Here is a 26,080-nt window from a genome sequence, read left to right as displayed (position 1 = left end):
AATGTGAAACTAGAGCCAGTCGCCTTAAGGTTCAAATATCCATTGTAGAAGCATTTTCAGCCATAACCCCCAGTTCCTATCACCTCGAGAGGACTCTCCTTCGGGAAAGGTCTTTACCCGCCACACCCGTTCCAACTCTGGAGCAGACAATTTTAGGAATTAGAGCTAGAACATATTTAATAATTTGAAAAAATAGATAAAGTCTTTTCCCAACTGGGAAAACAATGACAAACTTGGAGAAGCCAATCATTTTCTCCATTGGTGTATTCTGGTGGTCAATGGTGGTGCTTCACAACTTGAACAGAACAGTTCTATTAAAATTATGAATATTGTATTTGAGATGACTCTTTTCTGTGAACAAAAATTTAAAGATTTAATGAGAAAGCTTATGACCAAGTGTCTAAAATATCCCTTAAACAAAGAGCATCTACCAAATGGACAAGTAACCCAAGGTCTTCCAAATATCAATAGGTGAAAAAAACTGAAGAGCAAAATTATCAAGATATTTCATGAGATAAGAGATCCAAAGGCATACATAAGGTAACCCAGGAACAAAAATCAAGCCAAAAATAAAGAAGGATGTGTATATTGATTATACCAGGAAATAGTCTCTCATGAACTACAAATAACCACACAATAACTCAAGAGCAGGTCATCAGGAAAAACTTGGCCTTAAGTATGAATTAAATGATCTTATTGGCTCTTTGTATACCTTAAAAAGCCCCTAAATCAATTCTGGGTCCTAAATAATTCCATAATATTACCTTAAAATTAAACTGATATCCTAGGCAAGGATATCTTCCAAAAGTAAAATTTTTCTTTACTATTTTGGAAATAAGGTTGCTGTAAAAACCTAGAACATGGTAGAAACTCATAGTGTCCAGCACACTTATAAAGGTTAAATAAAAATAACTTATTGGGGCTGAACTTTGTAATTCCTAAAAATAGCAATAGTTACACTAGTATAAAAAAGAAAGTAACCTTCTCTTAAAAATCTTATTAAGGCAAAGGAAACACAGTCTAAAAGAAAAAATAGTACAGACTTTTCATCAAAAGAAAAAGGATTTCTTCTTATCAGTAATAACAGTAGTTAAAACAGCAGTAATAAAACATGATATTGTATACTTGAAAGTTGCTAGGAATACACCTCAGGCATTCTCAGCGCACACAAAAAAGAGAGTTAAGTGTGTAAGGTGATGAATATGTTAATTATCTTGATCTTGGCAATCATTCCACGATGCATATGTATACAAAATCATCACACTGTACACTTTTAAATATATACAATTATATTTGTCAACTATTCCTCAACAAAGTTGAGGGAAAAAGAACAATCATGAATAAAATTCATATATACTTAAAAACTCATTCAACTGTTATCATGCTGACCAGGGAGGAATAGAAGACAGTGATTACTGAACTCATTACATGTCTGATGTTTTCTATTTCTCGTGGAAATCTGTGTATTCAGGCATAGGCTACCCAAGCCAATGGCAGGCATCCAGATAATGGGAACCTTGGTATGTGAGGGCTCAGAATTTCTCCAGATTTTTTTTTGGAGGATGTCATACTAATGAGTAATATAGTTAGCAGTCTACAATATGATGGAGAGAAAAAAGCAAGGGACTTAGATAATCAGTAATCCAACCACATTGTAGGAGTTACCATTCGTTCATGTTTTCCATTTACCACAAGGCAGAAAATGGTCCCTCAAGAAATCACATGGCCAATCCCTTACCTTCCTAGATGTAAATATGCAACTTATTCAAGAGAGATGATTAGCCATCCTCTTTAAACATTTTCAAGTAACAATATTCCACTGTCATCTTTGGTGTCTAGTTCACCCTTCTGTTTCATCATTTTACAGTTAAAATGCTCTCTCCAACCCATCCCTTGCCTTTCCCCCCACCAATGAATGACATGGAAAGGTCCTCATCATTGCTCATGAACACCATGGCAAGAGCCTGCTAACCTTGCTTCCTTCCTCCTATAACATAGATCTGACTGTGTCAATTCATGACTTAAAATTTTTTTCATAGATGCCTACCACCTACAAAATAAAATTGAAACACAGTCTTCACAATCCATACCCGAAGTATTTTCCAGGTTTGTCTCCCTCTGTCTTCACCTGTGCAGCATACGCCGCAGCCACCTCCCACTACCACATTCTACCCCCAAAAGCCTCCTTTCATATCCTCGCTCATGTTTCATTATCTGCCTGGAATTGCCTTTCCTTTATTTTAAACTGCTGACCGTACTTCAGAAGGCCCACGGCCTTCTCAAAGTTTCTGTAGAATTTCCCACTCAAGATGGATCTCGCACTCCTTTGTTCTCTTAACACATTACATAATTACCATATTCTATCTTCATTACATTTGCACAAAAGTTTATTTGTAATCCACTTGAGGGCAGGGATGCTCTCTCCTTTATTTCTTGGCATAGATCTTGCACAGGCTCTATAATAAAGGGAAGTTTACTGATAATTACACTGGAAGAATAACAGAAAGAGTGCTCTGTAGATCTGTGTTCTTCTAGTTTTGCTACTTAATGGCTATGTCTAGGGCAAATCACAGTATCTCTGAGCCAATGGCTGCTATGGCTCTAGGCAACAAGTCTGTATTCCAGGTAAGAGGAAGGTAAAGGGATAAAAGGGCAAAGGACTTTCTTATTTTGGAACGGACGCTTCCTCTGGTGACTTTACCTTACAACTTGATGGCCAGAACTGTGTCTGGTGGCCACCTTCCTGCAGGTTTGTCTAGGAAGGCAAGGGTTTTCAGCCGGGCACATGGCCACTTGGACAAAATCAGGGTTCTGTAAGTAATAAATGAAATGAAATAGATGCTGATACACAATTAGTAGGGCTGGCAACAGCTTAGAAGAAGGAAGATAGTCAAATTGCTACATTTTCAGGCAACAGTAAAACAAAGCCAGAGGAAAAAAAAAATCACGTTAATGCGGACAAATTGCAGAAAAGCCTCACAAGGCTGCATCAATCACAGGCAGAGAGATGGCAGATGAGCTCCAGTGCAGCTAAGTGTTAGCTAATGCTTTTTAGTACTAGGAAAACATACAAGAAATTTTACTCACAGAATCTAAATTATACTTAATGGATTATGGACATTCAACAATTAAAACTAAAGAAAAGTTTCTCACTTAGATCATGAGAAAGTGATGCTTGAAGACATTAGTCTAATGGGCTTCTCTGAGCAAACAGGGCACAAAATTGGAGGCGATATGATAAAAAGCCTTGTGACTTCTATTTTTCAATGTGTTTGTTTTAAAATTTGGTTAACAAGTACATACTGAGCTTTTCTATGTGAAAAGCGCCATGCCAGATGCTGGAGGCTGAAGAAGAAAAAAAAACCCAAAACACAAAGTTGGATTAGGCATCATCACCGCCTTCAAAAGAGGCGATGATGAAGAGGGAGACACATATATGAAGGCCTGGGCGAAACAGAAGGATGGGAGACATGGTGCTGAGCCAAGGAAGATTCCAAATGGGACCGTGAGTGTTGGGCTGTCTGTTACTCTAACACTGCTCCAGCGACAGGATGGAGAAGTCTTCTCAGGTCTGGTTGGCATGTTCTCTATGACATTGAGCTCTTTACAAACACGTGCTGTGACTACCGTTCGCTCCTTTGATGCGCTCATGTCACTGTGGACTCTCTTGCATCCCCTGCTGTTCATCGATACTTATTTAATGTCACAACTAACAAGCACGCTCATTAAAACAAAACAAAACAAAAAAAACCAATGACATTTCATTTAAAAAACTAACATGCTCAAAGCAGCAAACTTAGGAAATACAGAAATGCACAAAAGGAAAAAAAAACCCAACAACATATAATACCATAACCCAGAAAAACCCACTGTTAACATTTTGGTAAATGTCCTTTCCATACTGTTTCGTATCCTGCTTTTTCCCTTTAATATATCATGAACATCTTCCTATGACAGTAATGACTCATCTACTGACAACATGACTTCTAATGGCTGCACTGCAGTCCATCATATGGTGTACCATAATTTATTAAACCAATCCCATGTAATTAGACATTTAGCTTGTTTCCAATTACTTGATGTTCTAGGAGCTATATTAGCTTATTTCCTTAGAATAAATTCCTAGAAGTGAAACTTCTGGGCCTACGGCTCTGCATGTTTTCAAGATTTTTGAAAAATAAGTTTTATTGTTTATTGTTCATTATAAAAATAATATTCTATATAAAATTTAGAAATAAAAGCATGTCAAAAATTATGGTGAAGAACATTATGGGGGTTTTTTGTACACATATGTGTCTATTTTATTTTATTTTTTTAATTTGTTATTTATTTATTTTGAGAGAGAGAGAAAGAGCACGAGCAGGGGAGGGGCAACAAGAGAGGGAGAAAGAAGATCCCAAGCAGGCTCTGTGCTAACAGTGTGGATCGATCCCACAAGCTACGAGATCATGACCTAAGCCGAAATCCAGAATCGGATGCTTAAGCAACCGAGCCACCCAGGCACCTCCATATATATATCTATTTTAAAAAGTGGGGCTCTTATAACCTTGTGTTTTCACTTAACAGAGTATAAGCATCTTTCCACTCACTAAATGTTCTTCTACAAACATCACTTCTAATGCTTACATATATTCCATTATATGCTGGTAGTTAGACATTTAGCCTGTTTCCAATTTTGTGCTTTCATAAACAAGTGTTCAATGAACATCCTTATACATACTTGTTTATTTTTTGAAAGCACATTTAAAGTTAAACTGTCAAGTCAAAGGGCACTTACAATTAAAGTTTTTGTTATAGTCCCCCTGATATGTCCCTCCAGAAAGACTGTAGTCAGTACTATAGTCACACTGCAGTGTGTGGCCGCTTCCTACAATTTTGCCCAACCCTGAATATTTTCACTTATTGCTGCCCAACCCTTGTCAGCCTGATAAATTCCTACAGATCTTTTACGATGTAACTCAAATATCACCTCCTCCGAGAGGCCTTCCCTGATCTCATTCCCTTTCCAGGTATAGTTGTTCCCTTCACAATGCTCTCTAACACAATTAATGCTCCTCATTTTCAGTGTTTACTTCTAAGAAGTTAAATTACTCATTCAAATATTGTCTTTCCAACTAGACTGTGTACTTCTTGGAGGTAAGTGTCACATCTTATTCACTGTTGTAGTCTCCGTGCCTGGCTGTGTCTGACACACACTAGGCACCAAGAAATGTTTGCTGGGTGAATATACAGATTACTGTCACAACTTCCCATGCTTTCTTACAGAAAATGCCGCAAGTTTCATTTCAGATTTCAATTCTTTTTTTTTTTAATGCTTTTAACGTTTATTTATTATTGAGAGACAGAGCGTGAACAGGGGAGGGGCAGAGAGAGAGGGAGACCCAGAATCGGAAGCAGGCTCCAGGCTCTGAGCTGTCAGCACAGAGCTGGACGCGGGGCTCGAACTCACAAACCGCAAGATCACGACCTGAGCCGAAGTCGGACGCTTAACTGACTGAGCCACCCAGGCGCCCCTCAGATTTCAATTCTTGACATAATTAGTTATGTAAGAATCTGTAGGTGTTAAACACAGGAAGTGTCCAGATTTTTAAAGTATAATCTAGCGGGAAGTGTTCATTAGTAATCTTTATGGAAGGGAAAACAAGGCTTGCATTTCCAAACTTTGACCTTCTATTTCAAAATCTCTACCACATATTTATAAGCAAAAAATGTCTTAGTACTATAAATTGCTTTCACTTTAAAGGGGAAAATGCTCGTTAATAAACACAAACACACTTAGCACTGCCAAACACACACACACACACACACACACACACACACACACACACACCCTATCTCTGCGTGCAAACAACTAAGATCTACAAGTTCCAGCCAAGCAGAATATGGGGAAACTTAAAAATAGTTATGTTAAACTAATTTTATAACACTTCATAATCCTTCCAAGGGTGTAAAACATCAATAACTCCACTTTTATTATAAACAACCCCAAATATGAACATCTTGCTAGAACTTACATCTTGCTAGAACTATCCTGATAATGAAGGGAAAGGCATTGTTTATTTTAGCATGACCCCCACTGATTAGGATGCTGTCAAAATCTTCCTGTCCATATTATATTCTTGAAACCTCAGTAAGTTCATTTGTTTCAAAGCTAGGGAAATAGAGATGATAAAAAACAAAAGAAACTATCATAGCCTGTAGGAAATTCTACAGGTCGAATGGCCCAGCCTCTTCAATCTTCTGGAGCTTTGGAATTGATTGGAAATGACATCTGCAAGGTTGTCTCTCATTGGAATATTTTTTTTCCCTGCAAACGCAGCACCCCTGTGAGTGAAGGACTGATTTTGTGTTAAATGGTTTACCTAGAGCAAATTCAAACACCTGGATGTTGCAATGCAGTATAAGTGCATTCCTTTCATGTTTGAAATCTTTTATTTTTATGTTTGTTTTCATTCTTATATTGATTGTAGATCAGAATTCAGAGCAGGACATTAATAACATATCTAATAATTTCTCCTTACTGTTTTTCCTAGATTATTCCTTGTTCTGATGGCCATAAACTCGAGCATTATCAAGATTTACCGAACACTAGTAACTTATTACAAAGCTCCTCGATCCAAAATGCTTTCTTTCCAAAGAACCATTTTAAGTGATGACCACAAGGTGTGTGATAAGAAAACTGGTTGGGCAAAGAGTTTATGGCCATTCAGAAAGGACCATTAGGATCAACATACAAAAGAGCAACTCCCACTTATTTCTTTTTAAAAATGTTTAAATATGTATTTTCCAAAGTGATTGCTAAATATGAAGCTAATGGAACACTCTTTCAACTTACAGAAAGGCATAAAGCTCACAATACTAAGTGGCAGACCAGGAAATAAATCCTCTGTTCAGATATATCTGCACCTTAAGTTTTTCTTTTCCTTTTTAAAAATCTTGCCCATGTTAAAAAAAAATGTTATGTCTCGTAAATCTTTTTGCCCTTCATCCCTTACTTTTCCTTATAATTTATCCACTGAAGAACCTGGGATGTTCAATTGTTTGGAGGTTCCCACTGTCCGAATTTTGCTAGTTGCAGGCTCACAGTTCCCCATGTTCTTCTGTCGTGTTTTTCCTGCAAATTGCCAGTTGGGCTCAAAGCCTTGATGGCTCGTGTCTGGCACTGTTCTGTGCCTCGGTTCCTTATCTTTCTTTTTTTAGGTTATGTTGTGCTTACCCCAAGTAGCTATCTTGGTAGCTATCTACCATCTGTCACCACCTAATGCTACTACAATACTATTGACTACCTGTTCCTCAGTTTCTTAATTTGAAAAAAGGAGACCCACACATTACAGCTCACTGTGGAGGGAGCTGAAGACCAAGAAACTACCTTGGCAAGAATATGGTCAGAGAACCCAGACCCTGCTGTTGCCTGGCTTCTGTCTGGCTTCCAGCTCTGCCACATGTGAGGTGATCCCAGACAAATCTCAGGCTCAGTTTCCTTCCCCTCGATCAGACAGGGATGCCACTCACCTCATGAGACAACTGAGGGTTAAATGGGGTGATGCAATCACACAAGAGTTTTAAAGTCTCAAGTACTATAAACATGTACAAATTAGTGACATTACTCATTAGCGGGGGCTTAAACACTTTCATAATGAAAAAACATTTTAATGCCTTGGAGAATTAATTTCTTGAGAAGGGTTAGATGAGGCACTAGCACAAAACAAAAAGATGATATGACTTAATGAATACTTGTGAAGGAATAAATGACAGCCTCCCAGCTGCACCCCAGAAACTTACGGCCCTAGGACTCAGGAGCTCTGCGAGTTCCGTAGGATGAGAGCCTTGCAAGCTTCCACCATGCACAAACATCACGGTACCGTTTAAGCAACCCATTCCAAAGCCACTCATCAAAATGATGAGTAATGATTTATAGCAGGTGAATACTGGGTCGGGGGGGGGAGGGGGAAATGCTGACTTCATTTACCTTTCAATCTGTGCAAATCCGTTAACTATGGATTCTAATACTCTCTTCTTTAAAGCACTTTGCCAGGTCGCTTTTCTTCTTCCACTCCACATCCTGTTTTCTCCGGGCTTCTCACATAAATTCACCTGAGAGCCCTTCTGCCTAGTCACGTACCTGCCACCTCTGACCCTCTTCTCAGCCGCAGCCTGTGCTGGAGCCTTCCTTTCTTCTCTCCCTTGCCCACCCAACTCCCATCCAACCCATGTCTCAGGGAGTTTTAGAAATACTATTTCCAGGTTGTCTTGATTATCTAATTAAGAAGAAGCCATTTGTCCAGAGCCGTGCTCTTCAATATGGTAGCTACTAGCTACATGTGACTATTTACAGGTATATTTAAATTTAAATTAATTCGAAAAATACGGTTTCTCACGCTTGCTGGCCATATTGTCGAGTGCTCAGTAGCTACATTTGGTGGTGGCTATTTCATTAAACAGTGTAAATATTACAGAACATTTTCATCACCGCAGAAAGTTCTTTTGGAAAGCATTGTGCAGGAGCACCTTTCCTCTCCCTCTACAATCTCGTTAGACAATGTGGTGTAGCAGAAGAGATATGAGCTCTGAAATTAAATGCCCTCTAGCTTTTGCATATTGGACTGAAAGGGGTGATTATGTGAAATTGTGGAAGCACCTAGCACAATACCTGCCACAGAGTAGGTGCTCACTCAATGGTAGCCATTATTAATACTCTACTCCTTGTTCAGGTAACTCCAGAGCTTCTACCTTTTCTGTTTAGCAGTATACACAAGTATCTAAAGGAAAAACAACAAAAGTTGTTTTCTTTTTTCTATGAGGCAATGTGGCATATTGGAAAGATTATGGGCTTTGGATGCGTAGAGACTCATTTAGATCCATTTTATTAGCTGAGGGTCCTGGGCAAATTAATCTCTCTCTGAGGCTCAGTTTCTTCATCTATAATATGGGAATAATAATATTTATGCTGTATTACAGTAGTAATGATGATTACAGGTAATGTATGTAAAACACTATGTCTGGCATATGGTATGGGTTCAATAAATTTATTATACAAGGCAGGTACTATTAATTCACCTTGGAGAGTGCCATGTATTCAGCATAGTTAGATGCTAAGTGATTGTTGCTGTTGCTAATGAAGGTCAGGCTAATAAACCTTTTGTAGAATGTGTTAGGTGTTAGGCATTGTTCCAACACTTCTCCCCACATAGGGCTTTCTTTAGTATTCCTGGGATACAGCTAAACTAAACATTTCCTCTGTGGTATTATCAATTCCACTCATAACAGTTATCTTCAGTTTGTATGATAGGCTGAAAAAACCGAGCGTTCACAACTCATCGGATAGATTTTAACTTACTGTCACTCAGTAGTTTTCACTATTCTAAAGGCATTTACAGAGTGGCATGCTGGATTGGCACTGCAAAGATTGGCATAAAGAACTGTCACCATCACTGTCGCCAAGAGAGGCTGCAGCTAAAAACTGTGCCTGGACGGCAAGTCTGAAATACATGCCTTCAGAGCACAATCCAAATGTCACAACTTTTTTTTTTTTTGTCTTAACAGAGATTAGACGTATGCATGAGGAACTGGAGGGCTGGGGGAAGGAGAAGGGAAACATTTTGCATTCTGAGACCCTCTTACACATTCATGCTGCCAGGAGAAGGGCAAACGAAAATCAAATCTCTCTTGCTTCTAGCAGTTGGTACACCCTAAGTGAGAGTATATTTCAAGGAGGTGTTCTATTTGCTTGAGTTGTCTTGTTCCTTCATCTGCAACTTGTGGGTCTTTCTAAAATATCCCCGGGGGAGGAGGTGGAGAATAGTGAATAACCAAGTTAGTACCCAGTCGTTCCACAGGAAAGAGAGAGAGAGAGAGAGAGAGAGAGAGAGAGAGAGAGAGAGAGACCAACCGACCAAGTAACCAAATAATGAGAGCTCTGAGTTCAATAACTGGGATTATCCCATGGCAAGAGATAAAGGATTCTGTTATCATTGAGCAGGATTCCTTTATCTCTCAGAGACAATCAACCTTCAGCCAGAGGAGTGTAACCTTAAAACCTCATAACTCAATTTAACATAGTGTTAAAGTTTGGGGGGACATTTGTCAGTGCTGGGGCTGATATAATCAGTCTGAGAGCCCCTAGAACAAAGAGCAGTGGGTGACGAGCATGTCACCTCTCTGCACATTCGTTTCCTTGATGAACAAGGAGCTATTAGCTGCAGAGAAAGCATTATCTAGGTGAAGAACGATGCCGATCGTTTTAGCTGCTTCTCCCGAAATTGTGGAGTAGAACATAGGGTCCCAGCAAGTTACGGAGCAGTTTTTGTTACTGTGGTGTTGAGGCTTTCTTAAAATTTAAGTTTAATTTGGGAGGGTATATAGACACATACCTCTTCCTCAACAGCAACCAGGAATCAATCTGAGACATAGATCTCTTTGTAACCTCTGCTCTTACCTCATTAAATTAAAAAGTTTTAAAATAATCATATAAGACTTCTTAAAAGTCTAGTTGGGCTGAACACTAGCTTCTAGGCAACATTCAAGGACTAGTTAGTAAAAAATTTAAGGAAAGGGAGAATATATTCACTGGGCACGTGGGTTTTGAAGGAGTAGGCACCGACTTCAAAATTTAATTCTCAATAAAATATAAACTTTACTCTAATTACGAACTTGTACACAAAATGTTATTTCTCAGTTCATCTGCCCAATAAAATTGTTTGCCACTTGACAGTTTCTTCATGTTATATTTTAACTTAATCGTTGCTTTTACTGACTCTAAAGAGAAATGGAACCTGTAATACATTAGCAAAAACCACTTTATAATTTTAGTTTGTTTTTTTAAAAACTACAATTTTAAAAATTACATTTGTTTTTTAAAAATATTTTTCTTTAATTTTATCATTCAGCAGAGTTTATAATATTACTCTAGCTTTAAAATACTGATGCAATTTATAAAAGAATAACACTATTAACTCTTCTCTGAATGTAGGCTTCCTAGCCTTCAGATACAAAATTTTGTTCTTACTTTTGCTGAGTAGGCTTATTTTTTATCATTTCTTTTCATATGTTCTCTGGATATGCTGGATCAAGGACCGATAATTTAAGTTAGCATCTTAGAAATCCAGAAACTTTCATGTAACAAACTCATTAAAATATATTTCAGAAACTGACTCAGACAACATCATAAAATATCTGCCTTTTATCATTTAAAAATGACCAGCATATTTCATTTTTAAAGGATAGTAAAAGTTTCTTAATCAAAAACTTCTCAGGGATTTTTCACCACAGGGATTTACTGCAAACCTGCTATTTCTGCCAGACCAGTAAACCTGCCAGCCCACCTCAGTCAATATCTCACACTGAGATGCCATGTTTTAAAAAATCTCCCTGATCAGGTAAATATTATAGGATATATTCTTTCCTAACCCTGCAGATACAGCTTTCATGGAGACATTTATGAGACCTGAAAGGACTGAGGGAAAAATAAAACCCATACTGCTTTTTAGGGTTTTTTTTTTAATTCTTTATTGGAATTCCAATAATTCATTTAGCAGTGTGCAAAAGATTTCATAAAAATCTTTTCCTAATTTTACACCTTTGCCATATATTGAAAATCATACCCAGCATGCTCTTATATCATTTGGACTGAAAAACAGAATATGTTAAAATTACTGTGAGTGATAAGTCGGGTAAGAGTTTAAAGGACATTGTAACTAAATCAGACAGAACTCAATTCCTGCCCATTTTATATAGGAAAAGAAAACTTGCAAGTTGTGAAACTTTTGTACCTCAGTCTGGCTTCTGCAGTGCTAGACCTGGGTCTCTGCAATGTTGTGTATAGTGATTTATACCGTAGCGGTCATAACTGTAATATACAGTATACCACACTCTAATCATCATAAGTGAACTGTAAAATGTGCCTCAATACTCACCCAACTCTTAGAATTTACCATCTCACCGCTTGTATCTTTCCAGCAATCCCCCCTTAACTAACTTCCTACAGCAAACAGGTAAACAAAAAGAGTATAAGAAACAACAAAAATGCTGAAGGAAGACCATCAGATATAAAAGCTAAACATCTTAAAAGTTTATAAATGTTATGTGCCTTCACAAGCTAGTCCCCATTTATTTTTGCCAGACATAATTTAGTGGAGTAACCTAACCTTTCTCACTGAACTAGAATTAATACCAACTTTTCCAACATTTGTTCTAAATTTCTTTGCACCAGATATGCAAAGTCATTACTCATGCATGTACTTTTCTCTCCCAATTAGATAAAGCTGGGACCTCTTTCATAGCTGGAAAACGTTTTCTGCACTGGTAAGACAAGCTATATGTATTGTCTCTTAACGCTAAATGAAACATATCTTTTTTTTTCAAAGTTAACATATTTAGAGCTAAATTACAGTACAATTTGATAAGTCATTCATCGGACAGACACAAAAGCACTGAGAAGCTGCTTTTTTGAAAAGCAGGATTTGATCAAGTTAAAAATGTAGTAAAAAAGTCTTCCCTGTTTGGCTCCTTCTTAATGTCTCTCATCCTAAATGAAAGGGAATTTTAATGAATTGCAAATTAAGGGCAAACACTTAAAAAGCAACACTATCAAATTTAAATAAATGTATTATTTTTGGAGAAACAAACATGCAAAAGATTCCATATGAAAAGCTGCTTGAACTGCCTTGGTGTTCCTTAAGAAAATTCAGAAAGATGCTTGCTTTACAGCTGAAGGTATTTACACATAGAGAGTGAGAGAGCAAGGAAGAAACAAGTAACTTGCTTTCTTTTCAGCTTCAATGATATGATAAAGAAAATAACTATTCTTTATAATAAGACACTTAATAAGAACTCAGATGTAATTTCTAGGAAACTCTCTTCTATACCAACAATGACTATGATACTCCCTCTGACACCTCTTTATAGCTAGAAAAGTCAAACTTCTGCAAAAATTTCTCTATTATACTATATTATTCTTAACTGTAATTTCCAAGAAATTGATCATTATACTTTCCCCGTTTTAATGCTAAAATAAAGAATTCAAACTCTCAAACTGACTAGTAAATTTGGGTTAATAAATAACTATTCTAAAATAAATCTTCTTCCAAAAGCCAAGGAAAGACAGATCTCTAGGTAGGAACATACATGCCAGAGAGCTTTGTGAAAATACATATATATGACTTAAAATCGATAGTCAAAGAATGTATGTCCAAGAGCAGTCACAATTTTTTGGTGAACAAACCAATCGAAATATACGTGGTGGTAAATAGCGCAGGGATAAGTAAGGGCCGTTTTCCGTTTCTCCACTTTCCATTTTTATGAAAATCCACAACTTAATCTGTCTCATGAAAAGTGCAGCTTTACGTGAAAAAAAAAAATCGGATACAGCAGTTGCTTGAGAAAGCTGACACAGATCAGAAAATCAGGTTTAAAGATCACCTAAACTGATTACAGAGAAATCTCAAAAATGTTGTCAAATTATTGTTTGTTAAAAAAATATATAAAATTTATACTATTCCTATTAAGATCCATACTTTGTTATTAAGAGGTTTAGGTTTGTTAAATTTTGTCTTCAGAAGCTCAGAGGAATGTCAATACCAGAGATTAATAAATAGCTGAGATTAAAATTTTATTCATACATCGTAAGGGGGAAGCACACAAATTGAATTAATTTCCCTATTTAAAAGAAAAAAAAATTATCATCTCTTCAAGTAGGGAAGAAAAAAGAGAATCAGTCAAAACTATCAGTTTTCTATTTAATATTTAAATCATTACAATATTCTTACTTGTTTCACCTGTGACCAAACCCTTTTCATTTTGTTCTGCTATGTCTATGCCATTCCTCTCTTGCAATGCCTTAACTGGTGCAATATTCAATATCTCCCTTTTGGAAAAAAATCTAATATTAAAAAGCATGGTCCCATATTTATTTCTAGAGTTCCTGGAATTTCCAGATAGGACCCCATATTTTCATTAGCACGTGACCTGAGCATGAAGGCAATCGACCTAAACCATTACTCAAGTTTTTTGAGTATCTCTAAAAAACAAAACAAAACAAAACAAAACAAAACAAAACAAAACAAAACAAAACTACTTAGGGGCAGTGTTTAATTTGAATCTCTCTCTTTCCTGGATTATTATGTAAGGCATATTAATAACAATCCCTCATTGGTTCTTGTCTATATACCAACTATTCCAAGACATAGGTGTTACCTTTAGTGGTGTCCTAGAATAATAAACGCAATTTTGTGTTACCTGTAGAAATTTCTTTCCATCGGCAAGATACATGACCTTATTTGCATGCCAGTTCAGTCTTCCCTTCAGCTATATGCTACTTACTAGTCCTTTATGAATATCTAAAATGCATCTACCATAGAAGGAATGCTACGGTCATAAATTTAAAAACTGGTCAAATTAATATGTTATAGAGGATTTAGGATATCTGTTTAACTCTGCCAGAAATGCTAACCACATGCATTTAGAATGGCAAAGAAAAAAATACCTATAAATTTGGTTTAAAACTCATATCCAAACCTCCTTTATTTATCTATTTAGGAATATAAAACCTTCAAGATGATAGTTTTTTTTTATTTGTCCTCATCCTAACTTACATAATAAGAATATACTGAAATGACAGTTGTAAGAAAGTAATATCTTTTAGGTTTTAGGGCATTAATAAAATAAAAGAACAGGAATTTCTCAGATCTTAGTGTATGTGTACTTGGGTACATATATAGGGATATACATGTGTGTATAATTTTTAATTTTTTTGATTCATTATCTATGCTCATATGTTGAGAACTTAAGCATTTCAGCCTTCCTCAGCAGCTAAAACAAAATAATCTAGGAAAGCCCAAATGTAGTATTTTCTTTTACCACAAGAGGGGGCTAGAGAATTCTGATCTCTTCTAAGGTCTGTAAAACCCTCTTAACTGCTACTTTATAGACATTCAATTACAACAGGCCATAATACATTAAGGCATTAAAATACACATATATCCCAACATATGCCAAAGCAAGCACTACACTGGCGTGCCCACCAGATGATCACCAACAACAACATCAGATAAGCACTTAGGCATCTTCTAGTGGTTTATATGAGATTTTACGCTTTAGCACTTCCTCCCCCAAAAGGCAGCTCTCTTGGTTAGGCGATCCCCTTGGAATGGAAAATATCAAGGAGTGTGATAAAATACTCAAAGACTAGAGAGTATGGCAGGGGCAGAGTGAGGCAAGGATTAAGAGAACTGAAATTTATGTAGTTTGGAAAAGTGAAGACTCTGGGGATAAACGTTCACAGTCTTTAAATACCTTCTAAAGGTAACAATATAAATGAATTAGGGGAATTATTCAGTCTCAGAAGATGGTATAGAAAAGAGCAATGGCCTGAAACTAAGGAAGGAAAAGTTTAGGTTAGACATGAAGAATAAATTAGTAATAATAGTTGGGCGGGCAAGATGTCCTGCAAGGGAAGGATACAAAGCATAATCGCTATATTTGATAATTAATTAAATGAGATATTAGTAAGAATGATGTGAATTCATTAGAAGGGCTAGATTAGATAACTCAAGTGATTTTTTTTCCCCTAAGCTGTGACAATCTCTAGGCCCAACTGTGTTCTTGGGCATTCATAAATGTCTTTCAATGATGATAATGATCATTGGTAGAGAGAAGAGCTCACGATCCCAGTTAACCCTATGTGCTGTTGATTAAAAAAAAAAAATCTGAGTATTACTATAAAATAACTTAATTATAAAATTAACCACAGCAACAATGTTTATCTGTCAGAGCACTCCTTTAAAATATACTGTGCCATATAAGTTATACCCTAAAGTTTTATAGAAATGGATCTATAAATTGGATAAAGGCTTCTAAAAGTGAAAACTTTCCATTAAGGAACAATTCCCCTATAAATCCCAATTTTACAAGCCAGAGAAACTACTCTGTATAATCTTTCTTTCCTATTAGACTAGTGTATCTGGGCTTAAGCTACGTAGGGCCCAGCAGAAAAAAAGGCTGTCACTCAAAGTCAGAAAGGCAATCTAGAGCCTAAGTGTAAAATGATCTGTGAATTCAACAATCTTTTCCTAGTAGAACATAATGTTCTAGGTTAACAGGTGCTTTCACGTTGTTTTAAACAGCATTACTAACATTTACTTTTACTTGAAAAGTCAGAGTTCTATGACAGGCCAAAGAATTTACGGACAGCTGAAAAACAAAGATCACCAAAGCATGAAGAGTTGAAAAAATATATATGAATAGAAAGAGTATAAATATAACTGTATATTTACATAAACTAAGTACATGTATCTATATCACACCTGAGAGTATAGAATTCCTGAGCTTTAGACATGATTGTCCTAGGTCAGTTAGCTAACTCTCAGGTGATCCAGTGTTCATCTATAAGGCAGATGCTATGTTTAATTATAATGCATTTACAGATTCTACGAGCAAGGTAATTAAGCATGGTATATAAGATTTTCTAATAAACAGCACACAAAGATACATAAGCCCTCCCCACTTCTGATTGATTTATATATCAATTCGATAAATATGTTACATTAGCAACCAAAACATGGCGTATCATGCTACCACCACTGTAATGACCACACACACACATCTTCAATAACCATATACTGGAACTTTCACATTACCATTAGAGTTGTTGACTCTTTTTAGAATTTGGGGAACTCCAAGTTGGAGAGACAAAGAATACTCAAGGCAGTATGAGAAGGTTTAATCTCATTTGCCACGTCACTCACTTAAAAATAAACTGTTTGCACTTAAAAATGACCACTGTTATTTCACCCCTAATTATAGTGGAAGCTCAATAAAGGTTTGACCTTTCAGAGAATGGACTTCTGTGCACACTCCCAGCCTGGAATCGACTTCTAAAAACACTTTGGCCACAGCGCAGGCCAAATATTATCTTGACTTTCTTCCAAGCTTGCAAGTCTAACCAATTGTTTTTTTTCCCCCTGCAAATTCTGTCCCTGATAATCAGCACTTGATTATGTACTGTATAGTTTGTTGTGGGGGAGTCTAATCTTTTCTCTTCAACTAGATTATTTGCTCACTTAGGAAAGGGATCATATCTTATTCCTCTTTGTATCCTCCACACAGTCTCTAAACTCATGACTGAATAAAAGGACATCCAGTATAGGTATTCAATAGCCAACTCTTCATTGGCAGTATATTAAAATCTATAACATGGACAAAAAGGCCAAAAAAAGATAACTAATTAGTTCTATGTCAAATCAATTCAGAGGCTGATAGTATGCTTCTCATCATTATAACTGCTAGCATTTATGGAACTCTTTGGGATTCTTTATAAAATGTAATACCCCCAAATCATTCTGGGAAGAGAATAAGAACATACAAAGGCCAGAGAGACACCTGTGTGTCTGAAGAACTTGCAAGAAATAGCCTAAGAGCCATGATCAAGTCTCCTGCAAAGCTGTTGGGGACTGCTCTGAAAAGCTTGTTGAGATCATGCAGGTGAGGGAAGGTGTGCAGTGTGGGTCTGGGAAGGCCACTCCCAGGCGGTGGTCTTGGTTTCCATCCTGGTTCTATCTTGCTAGACATGAGATGTAGGAATTTAGCCTCTTTAGAATTTAGTTTCCTCTTTGGTAAAACAGAGATTAGATTAGGTGATTACCAAGCCTCTTCCAGCTGTAAAATGCCATTATTCTATATAAAACTTTGGGTTAACTCTATAGAGTATATTATAGTGAAAAAAAGCATTATGGAAGATATCCAGCCATCAACACACGAAAGAATACTTTACTGGGTACTGGACAGAAGGTTAGACTTTAAACATGCACTAACAGCCCAACATGCCAGGCTGAAGAATGAAAAATGGGTTGTTCATAGACAGATAATTGTTATTGTTTTTTTATTCTTCACAAAACATGTATAATCCTTGGTAATCATTTGTTTAAGTTATATAAATTACTGTCAACTTTGAAACCCAGTTTGTCATCTTCATCTGTGATTTATACCAGACTATATAAACGACATGATGTCTTCGATCTAATAAGACATTTATCTTCATGAAGGAGGCCACTGTGATCCTGAGTGACAGCTTACTTACCCTTATCACAGTTAACTCAACATTGAGTCCTTAATTTCTCCCAATGATCTGATCTGACGGACTCACCTGAAGCCAACAGAAACTTGTTCACAAATACCATGCTTATGAAAGTATGTATTTTACAGTAGGATTTGTTCTTTGGCTCCAAAAACACAGATGTGGAAGGAAGGAAGCTTTGCATTCTTCCACAGTGCGTACCATAAACACACACACATAAACTCCATCAGGGTTGACAGGAGTCATGTGCCTTTACTAAAGAAAAATATACCTGTGAGCAGCAAAGATGAAAGCAACTGTCTGAAGAATAAAAAGAAAATGAGATAAATACCATTTGAATGCATGTATATATGCACGTATATTTATTTACATATTTGAATATGGAGAGTGACTATTTTGAGTCACATGCATTATTTTCACATCATAGAATAAAAAGGAACTAAAAATTCTAAATATCTTCATATAGTTTATGTAACTAAACACACACACACACACACACACACACACACACACACACAGACAAAAATAGTGGGCTTGACCCTATCAGTGAGAAGGAAGCAAATAACTTGTTGTATTTAGGCCATTAACTCTCTCCACCTACTAGGGTACCAATGACCGAGCCTGCAATAGGTTTCTAACATTCCAAGTAGAGCAGCCCTAAAATATGCACATTTTCTTCCAAGTCATCAGCAGGATTTGGCCTAAGATTTACCTGATCAGTAAGGTCACTTACTGCTAACCACTGCGTCGTTAATTCACATACCTCAGTAAACACTGTAAGATGTGCAGTTTATTTATTCTGTGACACAACATGATTTAGTGCCAAAATCAGGCCTCATACATGACTCAGAGCAACAGGGGTCTCAAAGTGGCTTGTGAACAAACATTTTTTTTTTTTACTCCTTGAGCAGAAAGTCTATCAGGGGTGCTATGAGTAGTCTAGCTTAATAAATGGAAATTCTAGAGAGAGGATTTCAGTTCAATAAGAGGAAACCTTTTAAAACAAATTACAGGTCTTTATAAGTATCTAATAATATGACCTTGAAAATGTAAAACAAAACACAGAAAAATGGATAAATCTACAACTATAGTTGGAGATTTTAATGCCAAACTTTCAGCAGATAAAAGAAAAGCCAGGATATAAAAGATTTGAAGAATACTATTTATAAGTATAAAAATAGTGAGTGTATTAAATAAATACTGGGGGAGCCACACAGCACATAAGCATAAATTGATCATTACCAGGCCACAAAAGAAATCTCAACAAAGTCCCAAGAATCTAAATAATATGTTCTTAGACTATAAGAACATAATATATGTTCTTATATTGGACTATAAGACTATATTAGACTTAGACTATAAGACTATAATATATGTTCTTAGACTATTTTTTCAAAATAGAAAAGCAGGTTTAAAAATCCCTGTAAACTAAAAACAAACCAAAATAAAAACTGGAAACACACACACACACACACACACACACACACACACACACACGCTTCTAAATAACACGTAGGTTTAAAAGGATATCATCAAAGGAATTACAAAACACTTAGAAAGGAATTGTCAGTTATAATGAAAGTAGCACATATCAAAGGATGCAGTTGAAGTGGTATTTAGAGGATAGGTTTTAGCTTTGAAAACATTTATTTTGTAAATGAACACTATATTTGCTGGAATAAAAGCAATAAGGAGAATGATATGTAAAGCCCATAAGAATGGGTGTTTCAGAGGAAAACTATGCAGCTAACCAAAACTCTTCACAATGCAGCACTCTATTGGAACCCTGCCTCCACCCTCTACCGGTGGATTGGGTACTCCATTCTTGGCCAAGTAGTTAATTTCTCTAAACCTCAATTTTTCTTTTTTTACCTGTAAAATGGGGATAACAGGATCTTCTTTAGGCTGGTTTGAGAATTAAACGAGATGATCCAAAACAAGCATTTAGGGTAGCACAGTGCTCAATAAATGGTTCCTGCTACTATCATCTTTTCCGACTCCCAGACGGCATGATTCTAACTTTGGTACAATGAAATTTAAGACAAACATGAACTCCAGCCAAAAAAGTCTAATCAATAAATTAAGTCCATTTTTATTTCACAATACTAACACAGTTTTATTGAAAATACATTCTTCCTGCCATTAGGGAAGATATTAAAATACTATTCTCTTCCTATTACTATAGAAATGAAACACACAAGGATCAACAAAAGCTAGTCTACTGTTGTTCATAATATCAATCCAAAAACAGACTTCTATTTCAGAACTAAAATGAAAACAGAAATGTAAAAACAAGGAAAGTGCTAAACATAAAGCTGTGAAAGACGGATTCTCTTCATTTTCAAAATGTTCTATATATTTTCTAATGTACCTTTCAAAAGGGGCCTGGAGTTGAAAATGGCCTCTGTTAAATGGGTCTGCAATTTCTTTGAAATCAAGTAGCATATAACAAATTGATCAAAAACAGGTTTTCACATATTCATTATTACTCTTCTCCAAAAACGGTTATAGCTATTTAACAATTCTGATTCTATTTTTCATTTCACTGGAGAATAAGAACTTTCTCTAACTTTTGACAGCCTGATGTAAAACTAAACTCTAAAAACATTCTTTCTTACTTCTTCCCAGATTTATTTGTCCAATATCTATTCATTCCTTTTTCTTTAATTAGAATGTGATAATATATAATACATAATAAATAATATACCGTTACAGACTCTGGGTTTCTTCTCCCAGAAAATAATTTTATTTTTTCTTTTTCTTCCAGAAGGAGTCACTATACCCTGTTTATAGAGTACCTTCCCCAACTGATCTGCAAAAAATATATATATGTACACTTATCTTTTAAAAATGTATACTAATGAAATAATTTTATGGACACATTAAAATCCATCGTATATTTTGGACAATGAAAGCAATTAGATCTTGAGCTTCATAGCTGGCTGGCTTTTGTACATTAATTATATCCAGTGTTTCATAGTAAACTTCAATATGGTAGAAACTACGCCTCCTTAGGTTTAGAAATCTAAATGTTATTACTTGTTAGTAAGTTTTCATTCCCATGCTGTGACTATGCTCTTATTTGTGGGTGTCTCTCCACAGGGTATAGCCTGCTGTTCTCAGATTGAGGGCATTTGCAAAGGAAAAGGAGAAGAAATTGTGATTAGGTAGCAACATGCTCTCATTTTTATGCATGGTTTAGCCTGTAACCTTGGTTTTCTTTTTTCTTTTCTTTCTTTCTTTCTTTTTTTTTTTTTTTTTTTTTTTTTTTTTTTTTTTTTTTTTTTTTTTTGAGCTGTGCACCTGGCCAGGTTTCTATATGCTTCTAGAGCTCTTTGTAGCCTTCACACACAGTGCTTCTCACACTGACGTTATGGGTGGATGGGTCAGACCGTGTGTCCTTTTATAATTGTACATTTAGGATACTGCTCTGGCTGGAGGTGGAATTCAACAAAGCTGAAATATTTTAACAGTGACATTTCATTTTCTAACAAAGATATAAAGTTCCAAAAGTCTAAAACAATGGACACAACAAAAAAGTCAAAGAATATCTTTTCTTCCTAAAGGATCGCCTTAGCTATTTCCCCAGCAAATGAAGACATTTTTATATTTGTTCATTTGTCTGCTCATAACAGTGTGTTTTCCCAATGAGATGGTAAACTCCATAGGACAGGGACTATGTCTGATTTTTTTACTGCATATTTCACTTACTGCTTAGCACAGTGCCTTGGTAGTACCTTGTAATCTCTAAATAAGTATTTAAAATAATGAATAAGTAGCATATCAAATGTTACTGTTCTCAATAATGGTAAAATCTAGTTATGTCTAGGATATAGCATTTACTGAAAATTTTAACATCTTTAAAACCTCCTTAATGTCACAGGAAATGTATGTATCTTTACTTTTTAGGGGAAGGAAACAAACATTTATCGTGCCCACTATGCATCAGGCACTCAGGTACTGTGCTGGTTTCAGTGCTTTGCAGAAACTCATATTAAAACATTATCTCCCTCTCTTTTTTTCCCCTTTGCTCCTTTGTTTCTTAGGTTCCACATATGAGTGAAATCGTATGGTATCTGTTTTCCTCTGACTGACTTGTTTTGCTTAGTGTAATACTCTCTAGCTTCATCTACGTCATTGTAAATGGCAAGGAAAAAAAAAAAGAAAAGAGAGAGGGAGGCAAACCACGAAATAGACTCTTACCTAAAGAGAACAAACTGCCCGCTACCCCCCCCCCCCCCCCCCCCTGTGAGTGATACAGATGAAGGGGATTAAGGAGTGTACTTGTGATGTGCACTGGGCGTTGCGTGGGAGTGTTGAATCACTACATTGTGCCTCTGAAATTAATATTACACTGTATGTTATCTAACTGGAATTTAAATAAAAACTTTAAAAAAGTGAAATTAAAAAAATATTTTAAAATAAACATTATTTCAACATCCTACAATCAAATTTCTAACATATAAACAATCTATTCCTACCTCTGGCATTGACTGTGTCCCTTTGGGAATTCTCTTAACTTTTTTTTTTTTTTTGAGAATTCTCTTAACTTTTAGGCACAAAACTATAAATTAAAATAAATGAAGTAAGAATTTAATATTACTAATATAGTTAGCTCCTCTCTTATGGGGAACTATTATGGAGCAAAGTTTCCACCTTGGAATTTTCCAGATACTAGGTTTACCTCTTTTAACACTATTTTTTTTTTAATTTCAACTATTTTTAATGAAACTACTTTTAAGCAAACTTTCCGTATCTGTATAGTCTTAACCAAAATGTCTGAAACATTTTTTTTTAATTTTTTTTTAACGTTTATTTATTTTTGGGAAAGAGAGACAGAGCATGAACGGGGGAGGGGCAGAGAGAGAGGGAGACACAGAATCGGAAACAGGCTCCAGGCTCCGAGCCATCAGCCCAGAGCCTGACGTGGGGCTCGAACTCACGGACCGTGAGATCGTGACCTGAGCCGAAGTCAGACGCTCAACCGACTGAGCCACCCAGGCGCCCCTGAAACATTTTTTTTTAATGTTTATTTGTTTTTGAGACAGAGAGAGACAGAGCACGAGCAGGGTAGGGATACAGAGAGAGAGGGAGACACAGAATCTGAAGGAGGCTCCAGGCTCTGAGATGCCAGCACAGGGCCCAATGCGGGGCTCGAACTCACAGACCGTGAGATCATGACCTGAGCTGAAGTCAGATGCTTAACTGACTGAGCCACCCAGGTGCCCCCAACATGTCTGAGACATTAATCCATCTTCTTTATCTTTATCTTTATCTCCAACATAGATAAGGAGAGTGGTAAAGATAGTAGAGTGGTTAAAAGCAGAGGTTCTAGAGCTAGACTGCATAGGTATAAATCCTGGCACTATTGCTTACTAGCTGTGTGATCTTAGATAAGTTAACCTCCCTGGGTCTCCGTTTCCTTCTCTGTGAAATGAGGCTAATCCTAATATCTACCTCTTAGGGCTCTTCACAGGATTAAATGGTGATATATGCAAAGTACTTAGAACACAGATACAAGGCACACAGTAAGTGCTCAATAAATGCTAGCTAAAAAAGTTTTACTTTATTAAGGCACTGAGCTCTTAGTTTGGGCCACTTATTTCTACAGTATGATATGGCCTCAGTGTTTTTAAGTTTCTATATAAATTTTATTTCTTTACAGATTTTGTTTTCTGTATAAGTTTTTAGTTGTTTTCTTCTTTCTCACCTCCATATTATTTAATTGATGCCTCTAAAGTGTCCCTTCTTCTAACTTGATGTTTCAACCTACTGTGGGTTGAGAAATCAAAACATGGTAATAGTTATAAATTTGTAAGGAGAGGAGGGGCGCCTGGGTGGTTCAGTCGGTTAAGTGTCTGACTTTGGCTCAGGCCGTGATCTCACGGTTCCTGGGTTCGAGCCCTGCACTGGGCTCCGTAGTGACAGCTCAGAGCCTGGAGCCTGCTTCGGATTCTGTGTCTCCCTCTCTGTCTCCCTCTCCCCTTCTTGTGGAGGTGTGTGCACACATGTTCTCTCTCTCTCACTCTCTCTGAAATAATAAATGAATAAACTTAAAAAAAAAAAAAGGAAATTTGTAAGAAGAGGAATCCCAGTGAGGGCCTCCGGGGTCTTCCCAAGAATATGATATGTAAGTGTTAACACAGCACTTGGGAACATCTATTCCCACTTAGAGGTCTTTCTGGCTAACTTATTGTGTTCTCAGCTGTGTTTGGGAAAGTTGGAAGTACCAAATAAGTGACCTATGGATTAATGAGGTGCTACTGTTCTAATTCTGTCAAGCATTAGGTTAATCAAAAACAAATGGAAGGTTGGTTTTTTTAATGTTTTGCACTGTTAATTTTCTAAAATTATAATAAACCACCAGTGCAACTATTAAGCTTTCAATCCAAACAATGTTTTTAAGTGTAATACTTGAGTCAATATACAGATCCTAAATTGTAAGCCCCAATTTTTAAAACTTGGGTATTACTAACCGCGTTAGTATACAAATCTCAAGCAAAATAAAATGTTTCTGCACAATGGAATTCATAGTTCTGATGTGGAGAAAATATGAACTGTCAAATGGGCTAAATGAAATGATATTTAATGGATAAGTGAACTAATATCACACCGTATATTAGCTAACTGGAATTTAAACAAAAGCTTCAGAAAAAAAAAAAGAATTAATGGTTATGTTAAAGAGAGAAAGGAATTAGGGATTGTGAACTCTCGGCAAATGCCAAAGTCATAGGGAAATCTGACAGAAAAATAAATTAAAAGATTACAGGCTAATGAAGAGAAATAAGGAATAGTTTACCAACTTGACTCCCAATCCCTAAGTGAATAATATGATTCCAATTTAATATTCAGTTTAGTAGCATCTCTACCTTTTTCCCCCCACTGAAAAGGCACAAGAGAGGCTTTGGTAAGATAACCGTGTGCATCAGTGATGATCAAACCGTCTGTTCAAGTGGCCAGATGCCAGAAGAGGCACAGTGAACCCCCACCCTTGGGATATCTGAGCCTGAGCCAGAAACTAGCAGCCATAAGACAAAATTTTTATACTCATGTATCTTAAAAATTAATGCATATTTTGCATCCCACTCTATTACATACCAGTGTAATATAAAATTTAATATAAAAGTAATGTTTGTAACAGTTGAATTATTTAACTCCTCTCATTCCCAAATCTTCAAGGAAAAAGAATGCTACATGAAGATTTACATTGTGGTTCTTGTGGCTTCCACTTCCCTTTGAATAACACCAACATGGTCAGAGAGGGATAGGTGAGAAGCATGGATAAAACTCATATCTTACTATAATATTATCGGTTCAAGGGTCTCAAATAATCCACAACAAATCAATAATCCAATAATCACCAAATGAAAGCTCCAATTCTCATGCAACACTGTGAAACTAAGAAAGCTGTAAGATGGTGAACTGGACAATCTTAAAATGCCCTCTTAGCTTTTGAGCTACAGTTCCTATAAAAAGATCAATAACGACGTCTTCCTGCTCCAGCATGGAATTAGTGTTTCCCTAACTACATTAGCTTCAGAAGTATTGACTTACCTAGGAGGATCAGCACCACAACTAAACAAATAGTTGTTCTTTGCAAACTAGTGATTACCAATACAGAAAACTCACTGAAGTCAGCTTGGTTCAAAATGACAAAAGGCAAAGACACCAAGACAAAAAGTAACAAAGTGCGGTCAACCCAAGATCCAGGAAGATGACACTCACCCTCATCCTGATAATCGGGCAAAAAAGGTGCATCTGATGTGAGAGAGGGGCCATGAGTTCCACTATGGTTATCATCAGAGCTGTCCTGTCCAAGGAAACTTTCAGCTTGGTCTCCCCCTGAGGGATAAAAAAGGACAAAAGTCAGGTCACACTTGGGACATCTTTATAAAGGTCTTCGTAGATTTCTTCTGCAATTCACCCCAAAACCCCAAAAGATAACATGGCCACTATCCATTAACATATGAGAAAAAAATAAATAAGAACCAACTTACCTGGCTGGGAAATTTT

General features: G+C 36.4%; 1 protein-coding gene across 1 annotated transcript in view; it reads right to left on the bottom strand.

The window, feature by feature from the left end:
• The window catches only part of SKAP1 (src kinase associated phosphoprotein 1), a 291,445-nt gene that overhangs the window by 177,241 nt on the left and 88,124 nt on the right, over positions 1–26,080 (bottom strand). Inside the window, exon 4 of the mRNA XM_040497891.1 lies at positions 25,793–25,909. Within this exon, the coding sequence (XP_040353825.1) occupies positions 25,793–25,909 (117 nt within the window). The remainder of the gene's footprint in view (positions 1–25,792; positions 25,910–26,080) is intronic.

This window comes from Herpailurus yagouaroundi, unplaced genomic scaffold (assembly GCF_014898765.1).
Source record: "Herpailurus yagouaroundi ecotype Mexico unplaced genomic scaffold, PumYag 189, whole genome shotgun sequence".
Lineage (NCBI taxonomy): Eukaryota > Metazoa > Chordata > Mammalia > Carnivora > Felidae > Herpailurus > Herpailurus yagouaroundi.
Note: the sequence above shows the minus strand (reverse complement) of the source record. Positions and strands in the feature narration are given on the sequence as shown.